At 40.2% G+C, this 27815-nt stretch overlaps 6 protein-coding genes across 6 annotated transcripts; 2 read left to right on the top strand and 4 right to left on the bottom strand.

Moving 5' to 3' along the window:
* The first annotated feature begins 17 nt into the window (after window positions 1–17).
* LOC105387488 (replication factor C subunit 5) lies at window positions 18–11334 on the top strand. The gene is made up of 8 exons (XM_048622691.1): window positions 18–173; window positions 607–671; window positions 1083–1210; window positions 1553–1715; window positions 8980–9139; window positions 10004–10218; window positions 10423–10500; window positions 10888–11334. The coding sequence occupies exons 1-8, from the start codon at window positions 139–141 to the stop codon at window positions 11040–11042; spliced, it is 999 nt and encodes a 332-aa protein (XP_048478648.1). The 5' UTR covers window positions 18–138; the 3' UTR covers window positions 11043–11334.
* On the top strand, window positions 2377–5064 carry LOC119692972 (ras-related protein Rab-28). Its single transcript, XM_038114728.2, has 4 exons — window positions 2377–2737; window positions 3334–3510; window positions 3857–4090; window positions 4831–5064. Exons 1-4 carry the CDS (start codon window positions 2660–2662, stop codon window positions 5047–5049), a joined length of 708 nt encoding a protein of 235 aa, XP_037970656.2. The 5' UTR covers window positions 2377–2659; the 3' UTR covers window positions 5050–5064.
* On the bottom strand, window positions 5350–7886 carry LOC119692969 (esterase FE4). The gene is made up of 4 exons (XM_048622686.1): window positions 7538–7886; window positions 6977–7254; window positions 5738–6745; window positions 5350–5562 (listed from the first exon to the last, which is right to left on the bottom strand). Exons 1-4 carry the CDS (start codon window positions 7769–7771, stop codon window positions 5397–5399), a joined length of 1686 nt encoding a protein of 561 aa, XP_048478643.1. The 5' UTR covers window positions 7772–7886; the 3' UTR covers window positions 5350–5396.
* On the bottom strand, window positions 11185–18260 carry LOC105387487. Its single transcript, XM_048622542.1, has 8 exons — window positions 17677–18260; window positions 16846–17120; window positions 15682–16710; window positions 15065–15272; window positions 14194–14445; window positions 13554–13828; window positions 12140–13168; window positions 11185–11545 (listed from the first exon to the last, which is right to left on the bottom strand). The coding sequence occupies exons 1-8, from the start codon at window positions 17863–17865 to the stop codon at window positions 11335–11337; spliced, it is 3468 nt and encodes a 1155-aa protein (XP_048478499.1). The 5' UTR covers window positions 17866–18260; the 3' UTR covers window positions 11185–11334.
* A 221-nt stretch (window positions 18261–18481) lies between these two features.
* On the bottom strand, window positions 18482–25831 carry LOC119692968 (juvenile hormone esterase). The gene is made up of 4 exons (XM_048622541.1): window positions 25531–25831; window positions 24488–24762; window positions 23322–24350; window positions 18482–18720 (listed from the first exon to the last, which is right to left on the bottom strand). Exons 1-4 carry the CDS (start codon window positions 25717–25719, stop codon window positions 18510–18512), a joined length of 1704 nt encoding a protein of 567 aa, XP_048478498.1. The 5' UTR covers window positions 25720–25831; the 3' UTR covers window positions 18482–18509.
* Window positions 25832–26295: 464 nt separating this feature from the next.
* On the bottom strand, window positions 26296–27815 carry LOC125488895 (juvenile hormone esterase-like). Its single transcript, XM_048622692.1, has 2 exons — window positions 27019–27815; window positions 26296–26609 (listed from the first exon to the last, which is right to left on the bottom strand). The coding sequence occupies exons 1-2, from the start codon at window positions 27747–27749 to the stop codon at window positions 26399–26401; spliced, it is 942 nt and encodes a 313-aa protein (XP_048478649.1). The 5' UTR covers window positions 27750–27815; the 3' UTR covers window positions 26296–26398.

Raw genomic sequence — 27815 nt, 5'->3', positions numbered from 1 at the left:
CAAACTGTCAAACAGTTTTTTCGCGGTACTCTTCTGTTTCTGAATGTTTTGTTTTGAAAATTTCAACTTTATTATAATTTGTGTAGTAAATAAATAATTTACAGTTTAGCTAGTGCATAAACTATATATCTTATAAATATGACTGTGGGAGAAGCAAATAAGAATTTACCTTGGTAAGTTTCCATTAAAATAAAAGAAAACATGATGATGTCAGGTTAGGCCATTTAGTTTCGTAAATTCAGTGTTTCAGGCTTCATAAATGATATGTTGTCCACTGCTGAACATGTTGGCATAGATCGAAGGGTTCCTTCCTTCCTTCCCATAATATCCTGTTCTCAGCCAGATGACCCACCAACTCAGGCACTCAAACATTCATGGTTATGGATCATGCTACCTGAATGTTCTCCCACTAACTATACATCTGACACTAAATTTCTATCCAAATCTAATATTGATTTAATTGTGTTAAGTGGTCTGGTCATAAATCATTCAATTTTAAATGTGAAACGGAATTTTGTTTGGAATAAAAATTATAGGACAGCAGATTATAAAATAAAGAACTGTTAAATTAGACAACACTCACAGGTTAGAAACTTTTGATTCCAGGGTAGAGAAGTATCGCCCCTCAAAGCTTGAAGACCTAGTATCACATGATGATATTGTTAAAACAAGTAAGTATCTTCTCATAATGCATGGAATGTGATAAAGGATCATAAAAAATATATGACATGATGAACCTTTTTTAAATAATAATTTGTATCATCTTGCTGTTAGTTTAATATGAGGTACCAGCTTTATCAGGATAAAAAAATGCCTATAATATTTAGGCATAATAATTATAGCTTTATGGTAATTCATAGGTATGTTTAGTCAAATAAATCTTTATCTGCATCTACACTTATGTAGGGAGGAATCATTTGTTTTTCGTTTGCTGGTATTAAATAGGCTTACATATTATTATTAAACTTATTACACCTATCTTCAGTGATGTCTGAATAAGAGACGACCACAGTTATTTCATTCTCATATTTATTAACCCTAGAGTCTCTAATGCAATCATTTTATAAAAATAAATTTTTCAGTTAATCAGTTTATGAAAGAAAACCAGTTGCCACATTTGCTGTTCTATGGGCCACCGGGGACTGGCAAGACGTCTACAATCTTGGCGTGTGCCAAGAAGATGTACACTCCTCAGCAGTTTAATTCAATGGTATGTTATTGGTATATGGTATACAGTAGTGGACAGTTAAGGGCTGATGATGATGATAGCTTTGTGATTATGGTATACATATATCATACTTGAGCCATAACACACATGAAAATTATCATAGCGGACCTGTAGTTTGCACCTATAGGCATATTGAATGTGTGAGCGAGAGGTCTGATAAGTAAGATGGTTAGCATGTTTGTAATGGTTCAAGTATAGTCCTTAAGATTATTCTTATTCATCAAATTGCTAGCAAACAAATCATAATTTTATTGTGACCTACACATGTGAGCTGTTTTGGAGTATTCTACAATTTCTACAACTATGATTATCATGTTTTTACAGGTTTTGGAGCTGAATGCATCTGATGATAGAGGCATTGGTATAGTTCGAGGGCAAATTTTGAGTTTCGCTTCTACCAGAACCATCTTCAAGGCAGGACCTAAACTAATCATCCTGGACGAAGCTGACGCCATGACCAATGACGCTCAAAATGCATTGAGGAGAAGTAAGTTATCTTTTAACATTAAGGGAGGCTTGCACAACAAAATTAATCAAAATTAAATCTATGACCTCTTGCTCTGACATTATACCTACTGTCAGAGCAAGAGACAAACTACTTAATTTTGATTAACTTTGTTATGCAAGTGACCCTTATACCACGCACTTACGCCTTGTACTAATGTACTCCCTTGCGGGGTAGGCAGAGGTGCATTGCTGCACCCACTTTTCGCCAGAGTGTTATGTTAGTCCCAATGTAATAGGGGGCGGGCCTATTGCCATTTTACGGGCACATCCAAGACCCCAGAACAAATATCTGTGTTTAAACAAATATCTGCCCCAGCCGGGGATCGAACCCGGGACCCGGCTCAGCAGTCAGAGTCACTAACCACTACGCCATTCGGACCTTATACTATACAAATAAGTATTCCCGCCTTTTTTATGAATTTCGCATGAATTTTGATCTTGTTCTTGTTGTATCTTTGCAATTCGTAAGTACTATACCTACCAGTACTTACATACTAACCAGTAAAAAAAAACTAATTTGTTAATTAATGGCAATGAACTTTAAGGTGACTGAGGTTATTCCTTACAATTCAGAGAATTCCGTAACACTGAATAACACTCTGTAATTATTATTTCAAAATACGCTTAATACATATTGCGCTAAGGTCTAAATCAGATCATGGCTAGTGCCGGTAGCCATGGAAACCAATCACGTAAACAAAAAATAACCATGTGTATAATCATAAAACTAAATATAAGTTCGACACTTGCGAACGCACGATGCGGCTAACTCCACCATGACATAAATAATTTTAACTTTTTAGTTTCTATTACTTAATAAATAAAAAAAAACATCTGTGATTCCATAAGTCTGACGCTAGTTTCAGTTTCTTAAACCTTTAGTTATTAAATGTATTCAGTTAGTTTTAATTACCAAATAATAAAATGTCTGATACGGAAGAAGATGAAGTACAAAATAAAAGTGTTAAAATTACCGTCGTCGGTGAGCCATCTACTGGGAAGGTAAGCAATGCCTAATATATTATTGCTATTTTTTATACATTTACTATAATTAAAACGAATTTCACCACGATTTGTAATAAAACACGTGAGTTTCTATATTCATTTCATACGCGAAGGGTATCCTTCACCACATGGCCAGCATGTTTAGTGCGAGTTTAAAGTGAACGTTTTGTAGGTATAACTTGAATACGCGATAGAGTCACCATCTAATGATACGCTGGACAGCCTTAGCACCATATAAGCGTTTACTTTTCGTTTGAGTATGCTTCCGCTCTCAGGGCTTGTACACAATGTTGCGATGCGAAACCTAAATACCTACCCTTCAATCAACCTCTCACTCGTAGGTGTTACCATAGAATAACGAGTAGGTTCTACTCGTGTTGTTGTTGTTGTTGCTGTCCTAAGGTACCCCAGTGGTACAGAGGGCCTTTAGAAGCGTGTGCCACGCCGTCCTGTCCTCAGCAACTACTCTGGCCTCCGTCCAGCTCAGGCCTTGCGTACTCGTGTTAAGTAGTGTTATATAGGTAAATTTTAGAGCATGCAGCACAAAAGTATTACCTTTACCTACATTTTACCACTACCCTCTTCACTTGTAGAGCACGCTGTGCGCGCGGTACCTGGGCGCCGCGGCGCCGGGCGGCGGCACGGCGGGCGCGGCGGTGCTGGCGGGGCAGTGCCTGGCGCTGCGGCCGCCGGTCCCCGTGCAGCTGTGCGACGTGGCCGGCAACTCGCTCGGCACCGGCATGCTCGATAACTACTTGTATGCTTCTGATGTAAGTGTCGTGTGAGGCGAAAGTGTAACAACTACTTGTACGCATCTGATGTAAGTGTCGTGTGAGGAAGTGTGAAAAATTTGAGGGTGACAAAAGCGTTTTAGTTCCAAAATTGGGCGCTAGGGCAGCGTGATGGGAGGTGCAATGAAATGGATTTTGATTTAATGGGTTGTGTTGTACATTGGCCTCGGTACCAAAGACGTGATGATTATACCTACAACCTACAATTAAACGAATGAATAAAATAAAATATATATTTATATCAAACAAGTGTTCTATAGATTGCTGGAGGAATCTTGCTTTGTTCGTATTTATTTCTATTTTTAAAAATTCTTATAATTTCCAGATAGTCCTATTCGTATACGACGTGACAAATCTCCAAAGCTTCGACAAACTAGACTCATGGCTGAAGAAGGTCAAGTCCGTGTTTGAGCCAGAGCCTCGCAAGCCTCTGCTGGCATTGTTCGGCAATAAGTCCGACTTAGAACACCAGCGGGCCGTACGCCTGTCCGTAGTACAGAAGTTTGCCTCCGAACACTTGCTAGAGAATTTCAAGGGCTCGGCTAAGACTGGAGAAATGGTGAGTTGTCTTTGTAAGTGTTTTTTGTTCAGTGAAGATTTTTATTTATGGTATCTTGTTTTGACATATTTATCTAATCTTCTCCTTGCCGTAACTAATCCGGATGTTAGTACTGATTGTTTATAATGTTTTGATGCTGATTGAGGGTTTCGATTACAGTAAATTGCCTACGTAAGGTGGCTAATTAAATGATAAATATTCATAATTATTCATTGCATCGTCATGAAGATTAAGTATTTATTAAATGTTATAGATAAGGTGATCGGGCCTGGCACCGATACAGACAGTGACTATGCGTAGGCTGCACAGAGGATAGGATTTCTTAGTATCACTATCACTATAGATCTGACAGTAGCTTGCGCCGATTAGATACAAATACTGACTAGGCAATCAGTTATCAGATCATTATCTGTAAAAGAAACTCCCTTGTACAGTCAGCCTCATTAATAGCTATACACTTTTGTACAAATACCTTGTCAAATAAAGGAATTTATGCGGTTTGTTAGTTTGTTTACAAAAGTGTATACCTAAAACTTAAATAGGCGGTTTGTTAGTTTGAAAACTTCAAGTTCTTTGGACTGACCTGTACTAATGAAGCTGACTAGATTTATACTAACACATACTTTAATGAATGAATACGTGGTTTGTACTCTTGATAAGCTGCACAACTGTAATACCTTTACCTATAACTAACTATTGACGCTGACTACCAGTCTATTCATCCAACCCCATCTTTCCAGGTGAGCACAGCACTAACGAGCCTCGTAGCCCGTCTACTAGGAGCGAAGGTGAAGCGCGCCCCCGGCACCACCAACGGGCGGTCCCCACAAGGCGCGTCACACAGCCCGCCGCCTCTCATCCACGACGACTCCTCCCACTCGCTGATAATGAACAGAAAGGCACTAAGGAGGGTGCAGCGCAAGGCGAAAGCGTCCTCGTCTGTTTGTGCGGTGCAATAAAAATTGATGGGGTGGTATTTTGGCAGTGATATTGACGTTGACACACGTTGGCTAATGGACCCGACATAATTATGTAATAAGTAACTTAAGAAGAAAGAATTCTACTCTGAAATGGCAAAAAAATCTGTCCCGTAAATTATGGTTGAGTAGGTAGGTATTTAGCTTTAATTTAATTAAACAGCGGCAGCGGTTTTTTGCGATTTCAATAGGTTGGTTAATTAATGAAAGTTGTTGGGTGCATTGTTTAGTCTGGGCCGACGTGAGGTTCCCTGACAAAATTCCACTCTGTATAACAAATTATAAAGTTAACCATTGTTTTATTAATATTCCCCTAACTATTGCTTATGTTATAGTTCCATCCATCCGTAGAGCCGTTGCCAAAACTGTAAATTCTCTCTATAGGGATTCGTTTCTAAACTGATAGTTCTGTTGATCAATAGATAGTTGACTTCGGGATACCGCACGGGCTTCCATTCAACTGGGGTTAGGTTGGTCGTCTCAATAGTGGGATTTCTGAAAAAAAGTGTTTACTTATGAGTGGCAAATAAATAAAGGGCTGATTTTTTAAACCTTGCAAGCACCAAACTGACTAAGATTTACTAAGAATATACCTTGCACCGAATAGCGTGTTAATGCTCTAAAAAGCACCTAAATAGTTTCAAGATACTTAATTGATTTTATAACTTACCCGTGTATGATAAAATTAACCCACATAGCAACCATCCTGTCTCGGGCCAAGTCAGAAAAATCATCGTTTACTGGTACGTTGGCCAGGGAATTAATTTTAAACAGGTAGCCCCTATCATCAGCGTGGCTGGCTCCCGGACTTGTAATATTTGAGAACTTTTTTGTATTATATGCGCCATCAATCGCGAAAACATAGTAATAGACATTAGCGCTATAGTTGAGCGAGCCCTGCAGGCGGACCACATAGTCGGTGATGTGGCCATACCACGAGTCTCTACACACCTCTGCGTATTGTGGAAACGTTTCCCTGGACAAGTCTCTATCGCCGAAGTAAAACTCCTTTATCCGTTGCGCGGTCTCATTCTTCTCGAAGCTCATATCATCTATAGCGTACAGATCCGTCGGCACCACCATGTAGAAATTATTATTCACAAAATCAAGACGGTCCATGAACACTTCCAAGCGAATACCTTCGTCAGATGTGATGCCGATTATCATCGGTATTTGCGTATAATTATTCTTCCGCACCATGTCTATTGGATTTTCAGGTATAATTCCCAAAAGATCTCGTGTAATAGGGTATGGGTAGTACTCGTTATATCCCCTCGGAAACAGTCCTTTAACATCTGATGAAACCTTTATCAGCTCAGACGGTGTGAGGGACATGAGATGTGCCAGCAACTCTTCGTTAGACGCATCGGGCATGTTCAGGACCTGTTTAGTGTACCGTGCCACAGGTTCAGTGTCTTCGTGGTAGAATCTGTAGGACAGTGCGGTACCGCTCTGTATGATGGCTTTGTGTATGAGTCCCTGTGCTTGAGGCGACATGAGCAGCGCGTGGGTCATGATGCCTCCCGAGCTGATGCCTCCCAGCGTGACCTGCCGCGGGTCTCCGCCGAACGACTCGATGTTGCGGTGCACCCAGCGCAGTGCCTCTATGGTGTCTGCTAGACCCATGTTGCCGGGGGCGTCTTGTGAGTTGAGATTCAGAAAGCCAAGCATAGCCAACCTGGAATGATTATATTTACGTTAAGTTTAATTGTAGGCGACAAAAAAAATATCCATAGTATCATCCCCCAGTGGTAGCCTAATCGTGTAATCGCTGCCGATTTAGGTACTGCAAAAATAATCACAAGCAAATACATAACATACCTAATGAATATTATAAATAGCGCAAAAATCCTACACCATCTACCCCTATCACGATCAACTAATAAAAACAAAACAAATGCCAACGCACCGAAACTGCACCATGACGAGCACGACGTCGTGACGCATGAAGTAGTCTGGGCCGAAGTTGCCGGAATTGGCCGAGTAGTCCTGCAGGCCGCCGAAGTGCAGGTGCACGTAGACGGGGCGCGCAAGGGCGGGGGCGGCGGCGGGGGCGGGCAGGTCGCGTGTGTACACGTTGACGATCAGGCAGTCTTCGCTCTGGTGCAGGGCGTCGGCCTGCACGCACGCCGGACCCTCGGTCGTGGCGTCGAGAACTCCGGACCACGGCTCTATTGGAGATGGCGCCTTGAGGGAAATGAGCAGTTAAAAATCACAACAGTCTCGATTGACTTCTCAAAAGTAAAATAATTCAGTCATATTTGAAGATACTTACGTGCCTGCAGATAAAAAATAATACACTAACTTATGAAACTCCTCTTTCACGTTCAAAATCATTTTCAATATGTCGTAGCCATACGATAAAATGGCTGTGCATAGTCTTCAGAAGCTTCAGAATTTTCTTCTCAACAATTTTAACTTTCACTAGACGCGAATATTCAGAAATAAATGTAAAAATTTAATTAAATACCTTGAACCGCAACTCGTTCACAGGAGGCTTGGCGTATGGTATGCGGAAGAACGCGTAGAAACTAGATACATCACTGTTGACTCTTAATCCTTTAATTGAACCCGATTGAGTGTGCACTATTACTTCCTCATCTTCGCCGCCATTGCAGCACAAAGTTGCAGTTAATACACCAATTACTATAGACACTGCTATTACACATACTAAGATAATCAATATAGCTTTTTTTGACGCCATTTTTTTTCAGATAGGTGTTCTTCGATCTTGGTAAAGAAGCGTACTGATTTTATTTATCACAAGTTAGGTATAACAGTACTACAATTTCAGTAAGATACGATCGAACTGTTGAGTACATATTGGTCTGCTTAATTCATTCATATTGATATAAGTACAGGTAGATAAAAAACAGTTCAAAAAACATATAAAACAAATACCTACATTTCCATAGTTGATTGAGCGATAAACGTTCGAAGGCATTTTAGCGAAGACATACGACACCCTTCCTGATGTCTTATCATAATCATATCGTTGACGATTAATATAGGTATCTTGAGGCGATCTCCTGTAGAGTTTTATCATTTCATAGCTTTGCTTTGTTTCACAGATAGTTTATTTAGTAAGTACTTATTATTGCATACATAGTAATAGTAATCCGCACTCGTTATCAGACCTAGGTAGTGTAAGCATAAAATATATGATGCTACTCCTCAGTGCTCATAGCTGAAACTAGTTAGCCTAATGGTAGCAAGGTAATTTCAATATTAATACGCAAATAGAACAAAGATTCAATGGATTAATATTGGTAGAGATTCTGAAGGCACACATTTTAATTTAAGCAATGCCAAATCTTTGGAAAATGAAGAATGATACGTGTATGCAGATTCGTAGTACGACTTTTACCTTTACCTCTGGGCCAGTTCTGGTGGAATGGGAGATGTAATACTTATCTATATATTTACAGTGCCTGTAAAACATGAAACTGCCTTACAGGCACTGTTGATTCAAATGTTATGCAGTAACGTAAACAAGGCAGCGTTTTTTTTATATAAAATTTACCTGTAAAGTCAAATAACATTGTTTAGTTACGTGAGAGCTAGTGTAAAAGATAAAGGAACATTGATTTAAAACACTGCTATTAAAAATACAGAACAGTTGCTGTCCAGAGCGTCAAAAGACACCAGCTCAGCATGCACCTACACAAAGTTTCTGAGCTATAATGCCTGTATTACATCGAAGGTGATAATGGAAACCTCAAACTATATTATTATTAACATAGGTACGATATATAATACTATAAAACTCTCGAAAAAAATATGTTAAATTGCAGTAATATAAAATAAAATTTTGGCTAAATAGCCGTTATTTATAGAGTGTGCTCAAACAAATAGACTTATTCACAACTCCATCCTTCCTATACCTACCTAACACAACACTACAACCCGCAGTAATCGAGAAGTACACGGACAACGTGCGTTTCTGCATCATCTGCAACTACCTCGGCAAGATCATCCCCGCGCTGCAGTCGCGCTGCACTCGCTTCCGGTTCGCGCCGCTCAACCAGCAGCAGATCGTGCCTCGGCTTCAGGAGATCGCCGCCGCTGAGGGGTAACTAACATTTGTATACCTGTCTCTTTCTATCTCCGCTTCTTACGCAATGGTGGGTAGGGACAGCGTGTCGCCGCTCAACCAGCAGCAGATCGTGCCCCGGCTGCAGGAGATCGCCGCCGCTGAGGGGTAACTGATGTTTATATATCTGTCTCTTTCTATCTCCGCTTCTTATCCAATGGTGGGTAGGGACAGCAAAACGCGCTGCTCGTGCTTCCGGTTCGCGCCGCTCAACCAGCAGCAGATAGTACCTCGGCTGCAAGAGATCGCCGCCGCTGAGGGGTAACTGATGTTTATATACCTGTCTCATTCTATCTCCGCTTCTTACGCAATGCTGGATAGAGACAGCAAGACAACAGCTTCCGCTTCGCGCCGCTCAACCAGCAGCAGATAGTACCTCGGCTTCAGGAGATCGCCGCCGCTGAGGGGTAACTGATGTTTATATACCTGTCTCTGTCTATCTCCGCTTCTTACGCAATGGTGGATAGAGACAGCAAGACAGCAGCTTCCGCTTCGCGCCGCTCAACCAGCAGCAGATAGTACCCCGGCTGCAGGAGATCGCCGCCGCTGAGGGGTAACTGTATACCTATCTCTTTCTTGCTACAGCAAGGTCATGAATAAGCTAACTGGATAGTCATAACACCACGATGACAAACCCTAGTCCAGCCTACGTATTAGCACGTTCGATGTCACGTGAAATGAAAAGTTGTGTGGCCATGTCCTGGAGTCTAACATGTTGTGCTACGTGGGCTGCTCTAGTGTTTGCAAGCAGAATAGGAAGTGGCAGCAAGAGCATAATTCCCTCTCACATAACCATTTTACCAATCCAAATGACGCTCAACAAAGTATCAACTTTACTTCCAGGGTGGAGATGTCAGACGACGGTATGAAGGCGCTGCTAACGCTCTCTGGCGGCGACATGCGGAAGGTCCTCAACACGCTACAAAGCACGTGGCTGGCGTACCGCCGGGTTACTGAAGATAACGTTTACACCTGTGTGGGCCACCCGCTGCGGTCCGACATCAACTCTATCATCAACTGGCTGCTGAATGAAAACGACTTCTCCGCTTGCTTTAAACGTATCCTTTTTTCATGAACATGTTTGGGGTGTCAAAATAATTGAATTACAAAACTGAAAAGCTGATGAAGTTACAAACAAGAACCCTTTCCATGAAACATCTAAGTAAGAACTATATGCTATTTACTTCGAATAGCCTTGTGAAAAGCTTCGCCTCAAATAAAATAAACCTGTTTAAATATATATTTCCTCAACAATAACCCAGACATTCAAGACTTAAAGATAACCAAAGGTTTGGCTCTGAGCGACATCCTGACAGAGGTTCATACTGTTATTCAAAGATGTAAGTATATTTAATAATTTGTATAGTCTATGTGCTGTGCTTATCATAGTTGGCTTGTGACATCTAGCTATTCTATCAGATAACACAAAAAATATTATCAAAAACATTACCTCAAGATTGTATCAAAATTGCCGTGATATCTTCATCAATCATTGGAACCCGCATCATTCAATGATATGTAAAGCAGTTAGAGCTTAGATTAGCAATATAAGTTAGGGCAATTGAAAAAGTCAGTAAGTACCTATCATTTTCTATTGCCGATACTCTCACGAGATATGAAAAGTTCCAATGACATATGGCCGACGGAACTTCTTCATTGCTCGTAAGTCGTGCAAGCAAAAAATACCTATATGATAGAGCTAAGTGATAGAACATCGATTGTTTCAGCGAAACTGCCGCCAGAGGCGCTGGTGTCGCTGTTAATCAAGATGGCGGACGCGGAGGCGCGGCTGGCGAGCGGCTGCAGCGAGCGCGTGGAGCTGGCCGCGCTCATCGCCGCCTTCCACGTCGCCAGGGACCAGGTTACACTAGACCAGCTGTGATTTACTTTTAATTTGCCCAGTACTTAATTCCGAGATTTGCCGCGGTATTTTTTTAATTTTGTAATGTATGTCCTAACGCTTGAATTTTAGACAAACATTGCTGTTTTACTATCACACGTATAATCATTTAAATATTGTAAAAAAATACCTACGAGTCTTCACAACCAGTCCAAATACGATTAATATTTTTTATAAGTTTAAGATGTAGAAACACTCGTTCTTATTTGATAATGCATTCCTGTTGCTTCGTTCGTTTTATATTGAAAATAAAAAAGAGCAAACATCGAATGTGTTAAGGTGTTATTGCTTGCAATTTGCCTCCTCTAGCCACGTAGCTATCATATTGCGCGTACACTTGACGCCAGAAGTGCAGTCTTCTCCTTAAAGGTGGTCCCGGCACCATGTAGGGACGGTTGTTGAGAGCCAAGTAGTTGCGCTGCGTTCCACAATCTGACCATTCTTCCCGAATATTGCATGTCAGCCAAGTAAGTAGAGTTGGATTTCTGGAAATAAAACAAGACTTGATGAAGTAAATCGCTTAGTGCCAATTTCTCCATAGTCGGTTAGAGCATAACCAGGTATTAGTGGTTGGCTTTTGACACATCTGTCAAGAATTTTATATGGAGATTACGTATAATTGATGAACCAATTCCTGGTCGGTTAGATAACCGACTATGCAGAAATTGGGGCTTAGTATAACCGGAAATCATATATTATTTCAGAAGGTTTTGTAAAGCGGCAGAAAATACACAACGAGAGTAAATTTTACAATAATTCAAGAGCCTTGATGACGAAGCCTTGTCCTGTTCAGACTGTGGATTTAGACCGTGGCATGTAGGTACCAAGGAATTTTAGTAAAATTATACCATGTGCTCTAATGGTGAAGGAAAAAATCGTGAGGAAACCTTCACATCTATATTCTAGATGTGACCCTAAGTGCATTTGTACGAACTCATTTTAAATAGCGATACGGTTCCCCACTTTTCACGTGAGTACAAATGTACTGTGAAAAATTGGCATCGCTTGCGAGTTACCTCTAACTACCCCTTCGGGAATAACAGTCGTACTCACGATTTGCTATAACATAATTAACTCACCCGTATTTAATAAAATTAGTCCACAACTGTAGCACAACCTGTATGGTCTCCTTGCTCTCCGCTCCGGCAGAGGGCAGCAGTGGCCTGGTGGTGTTCGTCACAAACATGTACCCCAAATGGTCGGCGTGGGCCGCCCCTGGGAACTGGGTCTTTGAGAACAGCTTGAACCAGTTCAAGTCTCCATCGAAGTCAAATACGAAGTAGTATACCCTGTCGCTATTGGTCATGTTCTTATAAATCTCAATCCACCTATCGGTAGAGTAGGTGACCTGAGTGTCGGATACCAAGTTGACAAAGTTCAACAACGTGGCATTCGATATGGTTTCGTTGTTGAAGTAAAACTGTTTTATAGAGTTGGCCAAATCTTTAGACTCACGGGACCCATACGGGTATTCTATGTCGGATGGAATGCACAATTCAAAGTCTTCATTTAGGTTTAGGGCAAGTATTGGGTTTCTCTGTATATACGGTAACATTCTGATACCTTCATGAGTGGTAATACCTGCTATGATGGGTACAGATTGTGGGATCCCCTGTTTGACAATTTCTAGCGGATGTTCTGTGATGACGGCGTGTGGGGACGGTGTCTCTGCCACCGGTGTGAACGGCTGGAATGGTGCGAACCCATTCCGCTTATTTGTCTTGTCTCCTTGAGCAGCGACTATATCAAATACATCAGCTTCTTTCAGTTTTCGCAGTAGCTCGTTTGGGTCTTCCGTTTGATATCCCATCTTCTTACCAAGGTCCAAAGCTGTCTTTATGGGATGTCGGTTGAAAAACCTGTAGCCTAAAGCCGATCCGCTGATGATGTGGGCTTTGTGGAACAAATTGGTAGACTGTTCAGATAAAGTGAGGTAATGCACTAGAACAGCGCCGGAGCTTTCCCCCCCAATAGTTATGTTGTCGGGGTCACCACCGAACTGAGCTATATGTTTCTTGACCCACTGGAGCGCTAATAGTATGTCTTTCAACGCCGCGTTGCCAGCCGCGTCCTCTGTTTGTACAGACAAGAATCCTAAGGCTCCTAGCCTGAAAAAATACATTATAGTTTTGAAAAATATGCATTGAGATAAGTTTTTATAAAAATTTATCTAACTATGTATACAGGGTATTGCAAAAGGGGTATACTAAGCCGAAAGGGGGTGGCGCAGGGGGTCATTCTGAACAACTTTTGTTCTAGGAGTTTTGAAAATTCATGAAAATTATAAAATATTTTCCATAGAAACTTTGTTTACTATGGAGAACGAATATTTTTTTTCGCGAATTCCTAAAACTCGTAGAACAAAAGTTGTTCAGCTTCTTTGAGTCACCCCCTTTCGGCTTAGTATACCCTTTTTGCAACACCCTGTTTAAGTTTTCTTTATTTGTGTTCTAGAAACCCACAGAATCCTTAGTAATTAATAATAATTATAACCTGTAATTCATGGTCACACACATGACGCCATATTTCATGTAAAACAGCGGTCCGTATACAACGGGTCCTGCGGACAACATCTGAAGGTCACCGCCAGGCACCCACACTAGCACCGGCGTGGGGGCCAGCGCTGGCCTGGCGGGCACATACACGTTCAGGCTCAGGCAGTCTTCACTCATCTCGCTTCTCGTGTGAAACCTGTTGGCTTGCGGACACGCAAACCCGTATTTCGTAGCGTCTAATGTGCCATTCCATGGTTTCTTAGGAAGTGGAGGCTAAAAAAATAATTTTAACTTGATAGATTATCTGGACACGTGAAGTAGATCTTACTGAATAGAAAAGGTGTATCAAATATTATCGTTGTAATAATTGGGTTTAACACACGAGCTTCCTTAGTCCATTACGCGGGCCTATAGTGCGGGTTGGTTGACCTCAACACAAGCAAGCTTGTGGGGAGAAGGGGTCTAGTACGACTGCTGCCGAAATAGCAACCGGAACCTACGGCTTAACGTGCCGTCCGAAGCACGAAAGTGCCCAGATAACAACAGCTTGTGCCCATTGTGTCCCATGTGTTGCTTAACTTAAATGATCGGTTCCCATCATTGAAGCTTGTGGGATTACGGATGTGTAGTATACTTACTTTAAATCGGAGCTGTCCAGTCGGCGCCTCCGCGTACGGTATTCCGAGATACGCATAATAAGTCACGTTCAAATCTCTTACAAGTCGTCCTCGGACAGCGCCATCCAATGTTTCCACCACTCTGTCGCCAGTTGCTGCAGGAGCAGCTAGAACTAGAACCGACACTACAACGACGTACACCAGCCTCATGATTAATGTGATGATCCTGCGGCTCACTTCGTAATTATTAACTGCTCTAAGATAACAATGAAGCAGGTTTCAAGGGTTTCAGAAAGGTAACTTTAATCTTTCCACTCTTTCAACAAATACATTTCACCGCGCCGCATTCATTCACTGACACGAAAGAAGAAGAAGACCGCGCCGCAGACACAGTAAAGAGACCTTAATATGTTTTTCTAGCAAAATGTAATTCGTGATGGTTTCAGTCCACTTAAATAATTACCTTTTGACTAAATGTATTTATTCTTACGTCTTATTCATACACTAAATTCCATAACACAAAAATTCACAGCATAAACGGACAGTACCTAAACTTGAATATTATTATGGTTAAAATTTCAACTCGATAGCACAACGCGTTCCAAAGATACAGGATCTTGACAGACAGACGGACAACAAGGTGATCTGCTCTGTTTTTACCTTGTGAGGTCTGAACCTTAAAAATACAAATCTTCGTGACAAGTCAAAATACATTTCTTATATAGCATATAGATAGATAGAATATTATTTGTTTGAGCACAAACAATAACAGAATACTTTAATTAAAAGTTCAAATTGTAAAAAATATATTTGTTAAAGCATTCATAGTCCTACGTTCACATTATGCTTAACAACCGTCGGGCGGTTAAAAGGGTTAACATAAAAGGCGTTAAGGTGTCTTTGCTTCCAGTCTACCTCCCCTAGCCACGTAGCTTTCATATTGCGCGTACACTTGACGCCAGAAGTGCAGTCTTCTCCTTAAAGGTGGTCCCGGCACCATGTAGGGACGGTTGTTGAGAGCCAAGTAGTTGCGCTGCGTTCCACAATCAGACCATTCTTCTCGAATATTGCATGTCAGCGAAGTAAGTTGAGTTGGATTTCTGGAAATAAAATAGGACTTGATTAAGTAAATCAGTAGGTACATAGACCGAAATTCATGGATGATTTCAATAGGTTTGTAAAGCGATAAAAATACAGAACACGAGTAAATTTAACAGTAATTCAAGATCCGTGATGGTGAAGGTACCATGTACCAAGGAATTTAATTACAATTATACCATATATATGCTATCATGGTGAAGCAAAAAAAGGTGAGGAAACCTTAATAATTATCTAGATGTGACATTTAGTGCATTGTACTCATTTAATGCATGTATCATTCGAGACTGCGATACGGAATTTCACCTGAGTACAAACTCCTGAGTACTGTGAACAATTTATAATCGCTTGCGTGTCACCTCTGACTACCCCTTCGGTAACATAAAATTGTAAGTAATACAATCAACTCACCCGTATTTAATAAAATTAGACCACAACTGTACCATAACCTTTATGGTTTTCTTGCTGTCTGCTCCGGCAGAGGGCAGCAGTGGCCTGGTGATGTTTGTCACAAACATGTACCCCAAAGGGTCTGCGTGGGACGCCCCTGGGAACTGGATCTTTGAAAACAGCTTGTACCAGTTCAAGTCCCCATCGAAGTCAAACACGAAGTAGTATACCCTATTGCTATTGGCCATGTTCTTATACATCTCAATCCACCTATCGGTAGGGAAGGTGACTTGTGTGTCTGTCACCAAGTTGACAAAGTTCAACAACGTGGTATTAGATATGGTTTCATTGTTGAAGTAAAACTGTTTTATAGAGTTTGCCAAATCTTGAGACTCACGGGATCCATATGGATATTCTATATCGGATGGAATGCACAATTCAAAGTTTTCGTTTAGGTGTAGAGCCAGTGTTGGGTTTCTTCGTATATGCGGTAGCATTTTAATACCTTCATGCGTGGTAATACCTGCTATGATGGGTACTGCTTGTGGGATCCCCTGTTTGACAATTTCTAGCGGATGTTGTGTGATGACCGCGTGTGGGGACGGTGTCTCTGCCACCGGAGTGAACGGCGCGAATGTTCTGAACCCATTCCGCTTGTTTGTCTTGTCTCCTTGAGCAGCGACTATATCAAATACATCAGCTTCTTTCAGTTTTCGCAGTAGCTCGTTTGGGTCTTCCGTTTGAAATCCCATCTTCTTACCAAGGTCCAAAGCTGTCTTTATGGGATGTCGGTTAAAAAACCTGTAGCCTAAAGCTGATCCGCTGATGATGTGGGCTTTGTGGAACAAATTGGTAGACTGTTCAGATAAAGTGAGGTAATGCACTAGAACAGCGCCGGAGCTTTCCCCCCCAATAGTTATGTTGTCGGGGTCACCACCGAACTGAGCTATATGTTTCTTGACCCACTGGAGCGCTAATAGTATGTCTTTCAACGCCGCGTTGCCAGCCGCGTCCTCTGTTTGTACAGACAAGAATCCTAAGGCTCCAAGCCTGAAAAACAATAAAAAGTTTTTTTTAAAATACGCATTATGAAGACATTCTATAAAACCGTTGTAACTGTATAAGTTTCTTTTATTATGTTCTTGAAACAAAGAATATCCTGATTTATTTAATAATAATTTTAACCTGTAATTCATGGTCACAAACATGACGCCGTATTTCATGAAAAACTGTGGTCCGTATATGAATGGTCTTCCGGACAAACTCCGAAAGTTCCCTCCAGGCACCCACACGAGCACCGGCGTGGGGGCCAGCGCTGGCCTGGCGGGCACATACACGTTCAGGCTCAGGCAGTCTTCACTCATCTCGCTTCTCGTATGATACCTGTCGACTTGCGGACACACGGGACCATATGCCGTCGCGTCCAACGTGCCATTCCATGGTTCCTTCGGCACCGGAGGCTAAGAATAGGATATGAACTTGTAGAATGATACAAAAAGTATATCCCTAAATCCTTCATACTAACGTTCGGTAGTTTGACCATACAAAATCTTTTTGGTCATATGTTTCCAGTAAATTATGTTTGTCGAATATAATATTATCTATATATTGGCATTAAGACACGAGCTTCCTTGATAAACGCTGAGTTGCAGAAAGAAAATTTAAGCTAATATCGGCATTAAATCTATGTCTGTTTCTTTCTGCTCATATATTGTAAATGCAAGGCAGCAATGCATTTAAGATCGACATTAGCTTGAATTTTCTTTCCGCAACTCTGCGTAAGCCTCGTGTGATTAGGTAAGTGACAAATTAGATAATGCACATACCTACCTACATGTACCTAGAATACTTTGTACGTGTAGGTCAAAGTTTCCACTATTAAACTAGAATACTCAGTTGTAAAGCAATGATGTAGTTAGTTTATTGTTTATGGGATCGGTAGAAAATAAGGAATTAACTAGTGTTTTTTTTTCAATAAGGCATACCTAGATACTATGTTTATATTATAAAACTTACTTTGAACCGGAGCTGTCCAGTCGGCGCCTCCGCGTACGGTATTCCGAGATACGCATAATAAGTCACGTTCAAATCTCTTACAAGTCGTCCTCGGACAGCGCCATCCAATGTTTCCACCACTCTGTCGCCAGTTGCTGCAGGAGCAGCTAGGACTAGAAGCGACACTACAACGACGTACACCAGCCTCATGATTAATGTGATGATGCTGCGGCTCACTTCGTAATTATTAACTGCTCTAAGATAACAATGAAGAAGGTTTCAAGGGTTTCAGAAAGGTTACTTAAATCTTTCCACTCTTTCAACAAATACATTTCACCGCGCCGCAGACACAGTGAAGATACCTTTATATGTTTTTTCTAGCAAAATGTAATTCGTGATGGTTTCAGTCCACTTAAATAATTACCTTTTGACTAAATGTATTTATTCTTACGTCTTATTCATACACTAAATTCCATAACACAAAAATTCACAGCATAAACGGACAGTACCTAAACTTGAATATTATTATAGTTAAAATTTCAACTCGATAGCACAACGCGTTCCAAAGATACAGGATCTTGACAGACAGACGGACAACAAGGTGATCTGTTTGTTCTGTTTTTACCTTGTGAGGTCTGAACCTTAAAAATACAAATATTCGTGACAAGTCAAAATACATTTCTTAGATAGCATATAGATAGATAGAATATTATTTGTTTGAACACAAACAATAACAGAATACTTTAATTGAAAGTTCAAATTGTAAAAAATATATTTGTTAAAGCATTCATAGTCCTACGTGCACATTATGCTTAACAAACGTCGGGCGGTTAAAAGGGTTAACATAAAAGGCGTTAAGGTGTCTTTGCTTCCAGTCTACCTCCCCTAGCCACGTAGCTATCATATTGCGCGTACACTTGACGCCAGAAGTGCAGTCTTCTCCTTAAAGGTGGTCCCGGCACCATGTAGGGACGGTTGTTGAGAGCCAAGTAGTTGCGCTGCGTTCCACAATCTGACCATTCTTCTCGAATATTGCATGTCAGCCAAGTAAGTCGACTAGGATTTCTGGAAAAATAAAACATAATCTAATTAAGGGTCTGCAAGGGGTAATCGAGGGTTGGCATTGTCATAGAATTATGTAGTAAACGATGCTCTACAACCTTGAAAAAAATCACACAGGTAGCCGAAGAGTCTAGCTAGGTGCTGAATGATTCCAATTCAAGTAAATGATTATGGATAACTGTAAATAAAATTCAGAATATGACGAAAAACCAGAAAATCACACTCCCGTATTGTAACAACTTTGTCGTAATTATTAAGAATTTTCATATGATTTTTATCATATTATAAAGTTAAAGGCTTGGACTAGGCGCTAAATACCTTGTTTTTTAATAAACACACACTTATTTTGTGTAAATTAATCCCAAACTTGAGCAATTTTTTTCCCTCAAATCTTCATACAAATATCTATGGCGGCTTTCTGTGTTATAAAATCATAAACACAAGTGACGTTTGACTCAGTTGGCCGCTGGCCTCCAAAGAAGGGTCACGTCGGTTTAGGCAGCACTGACAGCTCGCGATCTTATCGTGTACAGTACAGATACAAAATCACTGCACATTGGTTGTCATTGCACTTTTTCAACTTTTATGACACCAACATAATTTGATTTGAAATTGAGGAATCATAATTCTTCCAGTATATTCAATACATTAAATTAAATTAGATAGTGTGCAATATTCTCGTGACATTACAGTCTCGTAAAGGTCTGATGGCAGGAATATAGCGAATGGATCTAAGTGATGACAATACGCACGAACATTAGGTTAGGGATCAAAAATACAGTCTCTTGGTGCTGGTTGAGGTATGGTCTCGTGAGGATCTGATGAGGGCAGTAACACGGTGGTGGCTCAATTTTATTTCAAAGATGTTAATAGCTAAAAGCATCGAGTTTAGGCTATTAAGTATGTTTTTCAGAGAGAGAGAAAGAGATTTTATTTTTCCTCTGGATGTGTTAGGTTTACTGGGTTTACTAAGTTCATTCTGTTAATGGCATCAAGTTGTTATGTGTTCATAAGTAATTATTATTTATTAACAAAATGATGTTGGTTCTCCACGAAAATGTAAAAATAAAAATAAAATAAATAAAAATAAATTCGTAACGTAAAATTGTCAATGACGGAATTTCTTCTATAGACAGTAGCCTAGACAGTAGATTTGAAGATAAAGATACATTTATTCGACACATAGACAGCAACAACAAAAAAAATACAGATTTAAAGAAAAGAAACACATACTTATACAAAACAACAAAGAAAAAAAAGGAGTCCTTCGTCAAGTCGCGCGCCTTAGAGTCGCGCGCCACGCGAGTTGGCATCTTCTGTTTTTTTATATCGTCAACTCGCGAGCCCATGTAAAGTACGGTCAGATGCAAACGAATTGAAACTAAAAAATATAGTTAAATATTGTCTCCCTGGCTGATTAGCATAAGAAGGTACCGACTAGACAGTCGCCATTAAAGAAGATGCTTTGATTTCGGGATAAAGATACAATAAAGCCTCTGTTGGAAGTGCGGAATAAGGCAAAAGGGGATGTGACCTATGACGCATGATACCCAAGTTTGCTATCTCTCTCATGCCGTGCGCAAATTTTACCTGCCATAGCTATGTCCTTGTTTTTGTTGCAAAAACCGTCATTAAAACTACATTGTTTTAGTGATGTCGTTTTAGTGTTACTCCTAATTCGAAGCAGAGATGTACAGTGCATTACTTACAGCGCAAAAATATTAAAATGTGGCAGTTTTTACTGTTTTTTATGTATTGTGGGGGTAAGCCTATAATAAATTAACTTTACTATATTACCAAGTCTACTTTGCCGTAATATAAACACAGTGTTACGTTTTCGTTGTGTTACCGTTACATTAAATATCGAATTAGCACTAAAATTTAAAACAAATTTCGTTTATTTCATTGGTCAAAGAGACAGACCTAACTGTAAGAATTACTTCCAGGAAGTTCATCGCAAGCAGGTCCATTTAGTAATAAAATTGCACATGAAATCATAACATCCCAGCAAGGAAAGTCGGTACTGCTTCGTGCAGGTTATAAATATAACAAAGACCGAACAAATAAAAATGGTTGGTGTTCGCAGAGAACAGTTTGCCAAGCGAGATTAATTACTGATTTTATTTTAAAGTAAAGTCCTATAAAATACCCTATACATTTTAAGTAGTTACCTTAAGCATAATAAATTATTACTTTTGTGGTTGACTCTACATATTTTCACAGTCGAGCGAGTTGACGACAAAAAAAGTAGGTTAATACGGGAGGGGCAACTTGCGCGTGGCGCGCGAGTCTAAGGCGCGCGACTTGACGAATGACTCAAAAAAAGGATACACATCAAAATAACTGGAAAAAATATAAGCCCCAATTTACTTGTGTGGGACAGGGAGTACCATAATACTTTTTTTGGGGTACTCCCCATCTATGCGAAATATCAGCTTGATATCTTTACCCGTTTCTGAGAAAAAGGGCGGTGACAGACAGTCAGTCAGACAGACGGACAAAGAGATCCTATAACGGTTGCTTTTTTTCTTTTGACGTTCGAAACCCTAAAATTAAGTAAAAATATTATGCTGCTACCAAAAAATGTACTTAAAGGTATTGAAAAAGCGGTATACAGGGTTATTGGTAAGTAGACCTGATCCTTTCAGGAGGTGATAGAGGAAGGCATTTCCAGTCGATTATACCCTATAATGCATTATCCGAAACTTAACCATTTCTAAGATATTTAATATTTAAAGATTTTTTGAATTTTTGCCAAAATTTCATGTTTAAAACCGAAAATAAAAAAACTAGCCATATTTCAATACTTTTTTTGTTTGTTTTGAATTAGTAACATCTTAATAAACTTATTAAAATGATCAAATGTGCATTATTTGACTTAAATTAGACACAATACCTCAAAATAGATAAACATTTTTTAAAAATATTCAAAACCTAAAAAGAAATAAGTTAAATTAAAAAAGAATTTCATACAACAATTTTTTGTGCACTTCAGCTTAAAAACATTGTCAACTTATAAGCTTTCAAATGAGATATTTCAATATCAAATCGATTTAGGTATCACCAAGATATGGCCAAAACAATCAGAAAAGGTGGACAAAATTCAACAGAAAAACTAACAAAATTAGCGCAATTTAAAGGTAAAAAGTGTGATGGTTTTCAGTCCTGTTCACTTTAGTATGGAAACCCCTGTTGAGTTTTCTTGACAAGTCCCAATGTTAATGGAAAGTATCGTAGGCGGGGACCAGCAGAGGGTTCACCATTTAGCTGAATGTTACTTAGAAAACGGCCTTGAGTGGCGGTCAAGTTGTTCCCCGCCTGCGATACTTTCCATAAACATTGGGACTTGTTTTCATGTTTTTAGCGTACAGTCGGGTTTTTCGTTTGTTTATAATTGTATTTTTTTATTTGTAACTTTTTAGTTGTTTTTATTTTATGAAATTTTACGTCAGTAGTTCATGATCATTTTTTATTTCAATAATTTTGGTGTTGTTATTTAAATACCTTCAATATGCATATTTTTGTAATGTGAAAATCAAGCCCTTTCATTTGATACCTTACACGGCAAAGTTGAATTATTATTTTTTCGATCATCACGTTATGTCCTCTAGAGGGCGCTATGTACATTTTAATGGAACGTCACATAGCCTATAACCATCGCGCCATCAATACGCTTCTAACAATACCTCATACATCAAAATAGAAACTTTGTTGGACATGTGACTTTTTACCATGGAAAACGAATATTTTTTTTCGCGAATTTGCCAATCTCGTAGAACAAAAGTTGTCCAGAATGACTCCTTGAGTCATCCCCTTTTGGCTTAGTATAGCCCTTTTGCGACACTATGTTTGCTTTGTCGTCGGGGTTCAGTTGGCTGGAGGATGGATGCCCGAAACTTATTATCTACACTTTAATACTTGTAGTTACCTTTCTACAAGTAAATACCACATTTGTTTGAGAAAGCTAATCGGGTTCCGAGTATAGAGTAAAGTGGCACCCCTATTAATTTCTACTCTTTCCTGGTGCCTACCAGTGTAAGTAAGAATTATACTTACTTACCCTAAAATCACCCAAAATGTACTTGAACATAATTGTCAATAACGTTGGCGAGTTTATCGACCCACTGTGCAAACTTACATGTGTGCGTGTCACTGCGTGTGCTGTGTGAAGAGCATTGAAAACCCAAAATTGGCGCGGCACGTCACCCTGTACGGGCCCTTAAGTAAATCAGTAGGTATGACCGGAATTCATAAGTGTCGTGTTAATTAATTTGAGTAACTTTTACAGCAAAAGTATATTTCACTAGCCGTGGTGGCTTAACCGATAAGACCTTGTCCTATCATTCGATAGGTCGTGGTCGTGGGCATAAATCATTGCATGTACACAACCTGTACTATTTTACATCTAGATTTGTACGATAATTGCATTGTATGAATTCCGAAACGGCGATACCGCTCGCGAGTTATCACTTGAGTACAAAGGTACTGGGAAAAATAAGTGTCTCGCGAGTCAGCTCTGACTTCCCCTTTTTGGGGATTACGTTCATGAGCATTATGCGGAACATTCTTTAATTGATCAGTTTTATTTAATTAAATCAACTCACCCGTATTTAATAAAATTAGTCAACAACTGTAGCACAACCTGTATGGTCTCCTTGCTCTCCGCTCCGGCAGAGGGCAGCAGAGGCCTGGTGGTGTTCGTCACAAACATGTACCCCAAATGGTCGGCGTGGGACGCCCCTGGGAACTGGGTCTTTGAGAACAGCTTGTACCAGTTCAAGTCTCCATCGAAGTCAAACACGAAGTAGTATACCCTGTCGCTATTGGCCATGTTCTTATAAATCTCAATCCACCTATCGGTAGAGTAGGTGACCTGAGTGTCTGATACCAAGTTGACAAAGTTCAACAACGTGGTATTCGATATGGTTTCGTTGTTGAAGTAAAACTGTTTTATAGAGTTGGCCAAATCTTGAGACTCACGGGACCCATACGGATATTCTATATCGGATGGAATACATAATTCAAAGTCTTCGTTTAGGTTTAGGGCGAGTATTGGGTTTCTTCGTATAAACGGTAGCATTTTTATACCTTCATGCGTGGTAATACCTACTATGATGGGTACGGCTTGTGGGATTCCTTGTTTCACAATTTCTAGCGGATGCTGCGTGATGAGCGCGTGTGGAGACGTTGCCTCTGCCACCGGCGTGAGTGGCTCGAATGGCCTGAACCCATTCCGCTTGTTTGTCTTATCTCCTTGAGCTGTTACTATATCAAATACATCAGCCTCTTGTAGTTTTCGCACTAGCTCGTTTGGGTCTTTCGTTTGAAATCCCATCTTCTTACCAAGATCCAAAGCTGTCTTTATGGGATGTCGGTTGAAAAACCTGTAGCCTAAAGCTGATCCGCTGATGATGAGGGCTTTGTGGAACAAATTGGTAGACCTTTCAGATAGAGTGAGGTATTGTACTAGAACAGCGCCGGCGCTCTCCCCGCCTATAGTTATGTTGTCGGGGTCACCACCGAACTGAGCTATATGCCTCTTGACCCACTGGAGCGATAATAATATGTCTTTTAACGCCACGTTGCCAGCCGCGTCCTCTGTTTGTACAGACAAGAATCCTAAGGCTCCTAGCCTGAAAAACGACACTGTAGTTTTTTTTAAAATACGCATTATGACGAAACCTGTATAAAACAGCTCTAACTTTATAAGTTTGTTTTTTTATGTTCATGAAACAAACAATATCCTTATTTATTTAATAATAATTTTAACCTGTAATTCATGGTCACGCACATGACGCCGTATTTCATGAAAAACTGTGGTCCGTATATGACGGGCCTTCCGGAACACCTCTGAAGGTCCCCTCCAGGCACATACACTAGCACCGGCGTGGGGGCCAGCGCTGGCCTGGCGGGCACATACACGTTCAGGCTCAGGCAGTCTTCACTCATCTCGCTTCTCGTGTGATACCTGTCGTCTTGCGGACACACGGGACCATACGCCGTCGCGTCCAACGTGCCATTCCATGGTTCCATCGGCACCGGAGGCTAAGCATAGAATATGAACTTGTAGAATGATACAAAAAGTATATCCCTAAATCCTTCATACTAACGTTCGGTAGTCTTGACCATAGAAAATCTTTATGGTCATATGTTTCCAGTAAATTATGTTTGTCGAATATATATCCTAACTAATATTATAAATGCGAAAGTAACTGTGTCTGTCTGTCTGTCTGTCTGTCTGTCTGTTACTCTTTCACGCCAAAACTACCGAATGGATTTGAATGAAATTTGGTATACATACGGTCTAGACCCTGGGAAAGAACATAGGCTACTTTTTATCCCGGAATTCCCACGGGAAAACTTTTTAAGGCGAAGCGAAGCTCGCGGGAACAGCTAGTTATCTATATATTGGCATTAAGATACGAGCTTCCTTGATAAACGCTGAGTTGCAGAAAGAAACTTTAAGCTAATATCGGCATTAAATCTATGTCTGTTTCTTGCTGCCCGTATACTGTCAATGCAAGGCAGCAATGCATTTAAGATCGACATTAGCTTGAATTTTCTTTCCGCAACTCTACGTAAGCCTCGTGTGATTAAGTGACAAATTAGATAATGCATATACCTACCTACATGTACCTAGAATACTTTGTACGTGTAGGACAAAGTTTCCACTATTAAACTAGGATACTCAGTTGTAAAGCAATTATGTAGTTAGTTTATTATTTATGGGATCGTTAGAAAAAAAGGAATTAACTAGTGTTTTTTTTTCAATAAGGCATACCTAGATACCATATTTATATTATTAAAACTTACTTTAAACCGGAGCTGTCCAGTCGGCGCCTCCGCGTACGGTATTCCGAGATACGCATAATAAGTCACGTTCAAATCTCTTACAAGTCGTCCTCGGACGGCGCCACTCAATGTTTCCACCACTCTGTCGCCAGTTGCTGCAGGAGCAGCTAGGACTAGAACCGACACTACAACGACGTACACCAGCCACATGATTAATGTGATGATCCTGCGGCTCACTTCGTAATTATTAACTGCTCTAAGATAACAATGAAGCAGGTTTCAAGGGTTTCAGAAAGGTAACTTTAATCTTTCCACTCTTTCAACAAATACATTTCACCGCGCCGCATTCATTCACTGACACGAAAGAAGAAGAAGACCGCGCCGCAGACACAGTAAAGAGACCTTAATATGTTTTTCTAGCAAAATGTAATTCGTGATGGTTTCAGTCCACTTAAATAATTACCTTTTGACTAAATGTATTTATTCTTACGTCTTATTCATACACTAAATTCCATAACACAAAAATTCACAGCATAAACGGACAGTACCTAAACTTGAATATTATTATGGTTAAAATTTCAACTCGATAGCACAACGCGTTCCAAAGATACAGGATCTTGACAGACAGACGGACAACAAGGTGATCTGCTCTGTTTTTACCTTGTGAGGTCTGAACCTTAAAAATACAAATCTTCGTGACAAGTCAAAATACATTTCTTATATAGCATATAGATAGATAGAATATTATTTGTTTGAGCACAAACAATAACAGAATACTTTAATTAAAAGTTCAAATTGTAAAAAATATATTTGTTAAAGCATTCATAGTCCTACGTTCACATTATGCTTAACAACCGTCGGGCGGTTAAAAGGGTTAACATAAAAGGCGTTAAGGTGTCTTTGCTTCCAGTCTACCTCCCCTAGCCACGTAGCTTTCATATTGCGCGTACACTTGTCGCCAGAAGTGCAGTCTTCTCCTTAAAGGTGGTCCCGGCACCATGTAGGGACGGTTGTTGAGAGCCAAGTAGTTGCGCTGCGTTCCACAATCAGACCATTCTTCCCGAATATTGCATGTCAGCGAAGTAAGTTGAGTTGGATTTCTGGAAATAAAATAGGACTTGATTAAGTAAATCAGTAGGTACATAGACCGAAATTCATGGATGATTTCAATAGGTTTGTAAAGCGATAAAAATACAGAACACGAGTAAATTTAACAGTAATTCAAGAGCCGTGATGGTGAAGGTACCATGTACCAAGGAATTTAATTACAATTATACCATATATATGCTATCATGGTGAAGCAAAAAAAGGTGAGGAAACCTTAATAATTATCTAGATGTGACATTTAGTGCATTGTACTCATTTAATGCATGTATCATTCGAGACTGCGATACGGAATTTCACCTGAGTACAAACTCCTGAGTACTGTGAACAATTTATAATCGCTTGCGTGTCACCTCTGACTACCCCTTCGGTAACATAAAATTGTAAGTAATACAATCAACTCACCCGTATTTAATAAAATTAGACCACAACTGTACCATAACCTTTATGGTTTTCTTGCTGTCTGCTCCGGCAGAGGTCAGCAGTGGCCTGGTGATGTTTGTCACAAACATGTACCCCAAAGGGTCTGCGTGGGACGCCCCTGGGAACTGGATCTTTGAAAACAGCTTGTACCAGTTCAAGTCTCCATCGAAGTCAAACACGAAGTAGTATACCCTATTGCTATTGGCCATGTTCTTATACATCTCAATCCACCTATCGGTAGGGAAGGTGACTTGTGTGTCTGTCACCAAGTTGACGAAGTTCAACAACGTGGTATTAGATATGGTTTCATTGTTGAAGTAAAACTGTTTTATAGAGTTTGCCAAATCTTGAGACTCACGGGATCCATATGGATATTCTATATCGGATGGAATGCACAATTCAAAGTTTTCGTTTAGGTGTAGAGCCAGTGTTGGGTTTCTTCGTATATGCGGTAGCATTTTAATACCTTCATGCGTGGTAATACCTGCTATGATGGGTACTGCTTGTGGGATCCCCTGTTTGACAATTTCTAGCGGATGTTGTGTGATGACCGCGTGTGGGGACGGTGTCTCTGCCACCGGAGTGAACGGCGCGAATGTTCTGAACCCATTCCGCTTGTTTGTCTTGTCTCCTTGAGCAGCGACTATATCAAATACATCAGCTTCTTTCAGTTTTCGCAGTAGCTCGTTTGGGTCTTCCGTTTGATATCCCATCTTCTTACCAAGGTCCAAAGCTGTCTTTATGGGATGTCGGTTAAAAAACCTGTAGCCTAAAGCTGA

This window comes from Plutella xylostella, chromosome 8 (genome assembly GCF_932276165.1).
Source record: "Plutella xylostella chromosome 8, ilPluXylo3.1, whole genome shotgun sequence".
Taxonomy (NCBI): domain Eukaryota; kingdom Metazoa; phylum Arthropoda; class Insecta; order Lepidoptera; family Plutellidae; genus Plutella; species Plutella xylostella.
The sequence above is the reverse complement of the archived record's forward strand: the minus strand, read 5'-3'. Positions and strand labels throughout refer to the sequence as shown.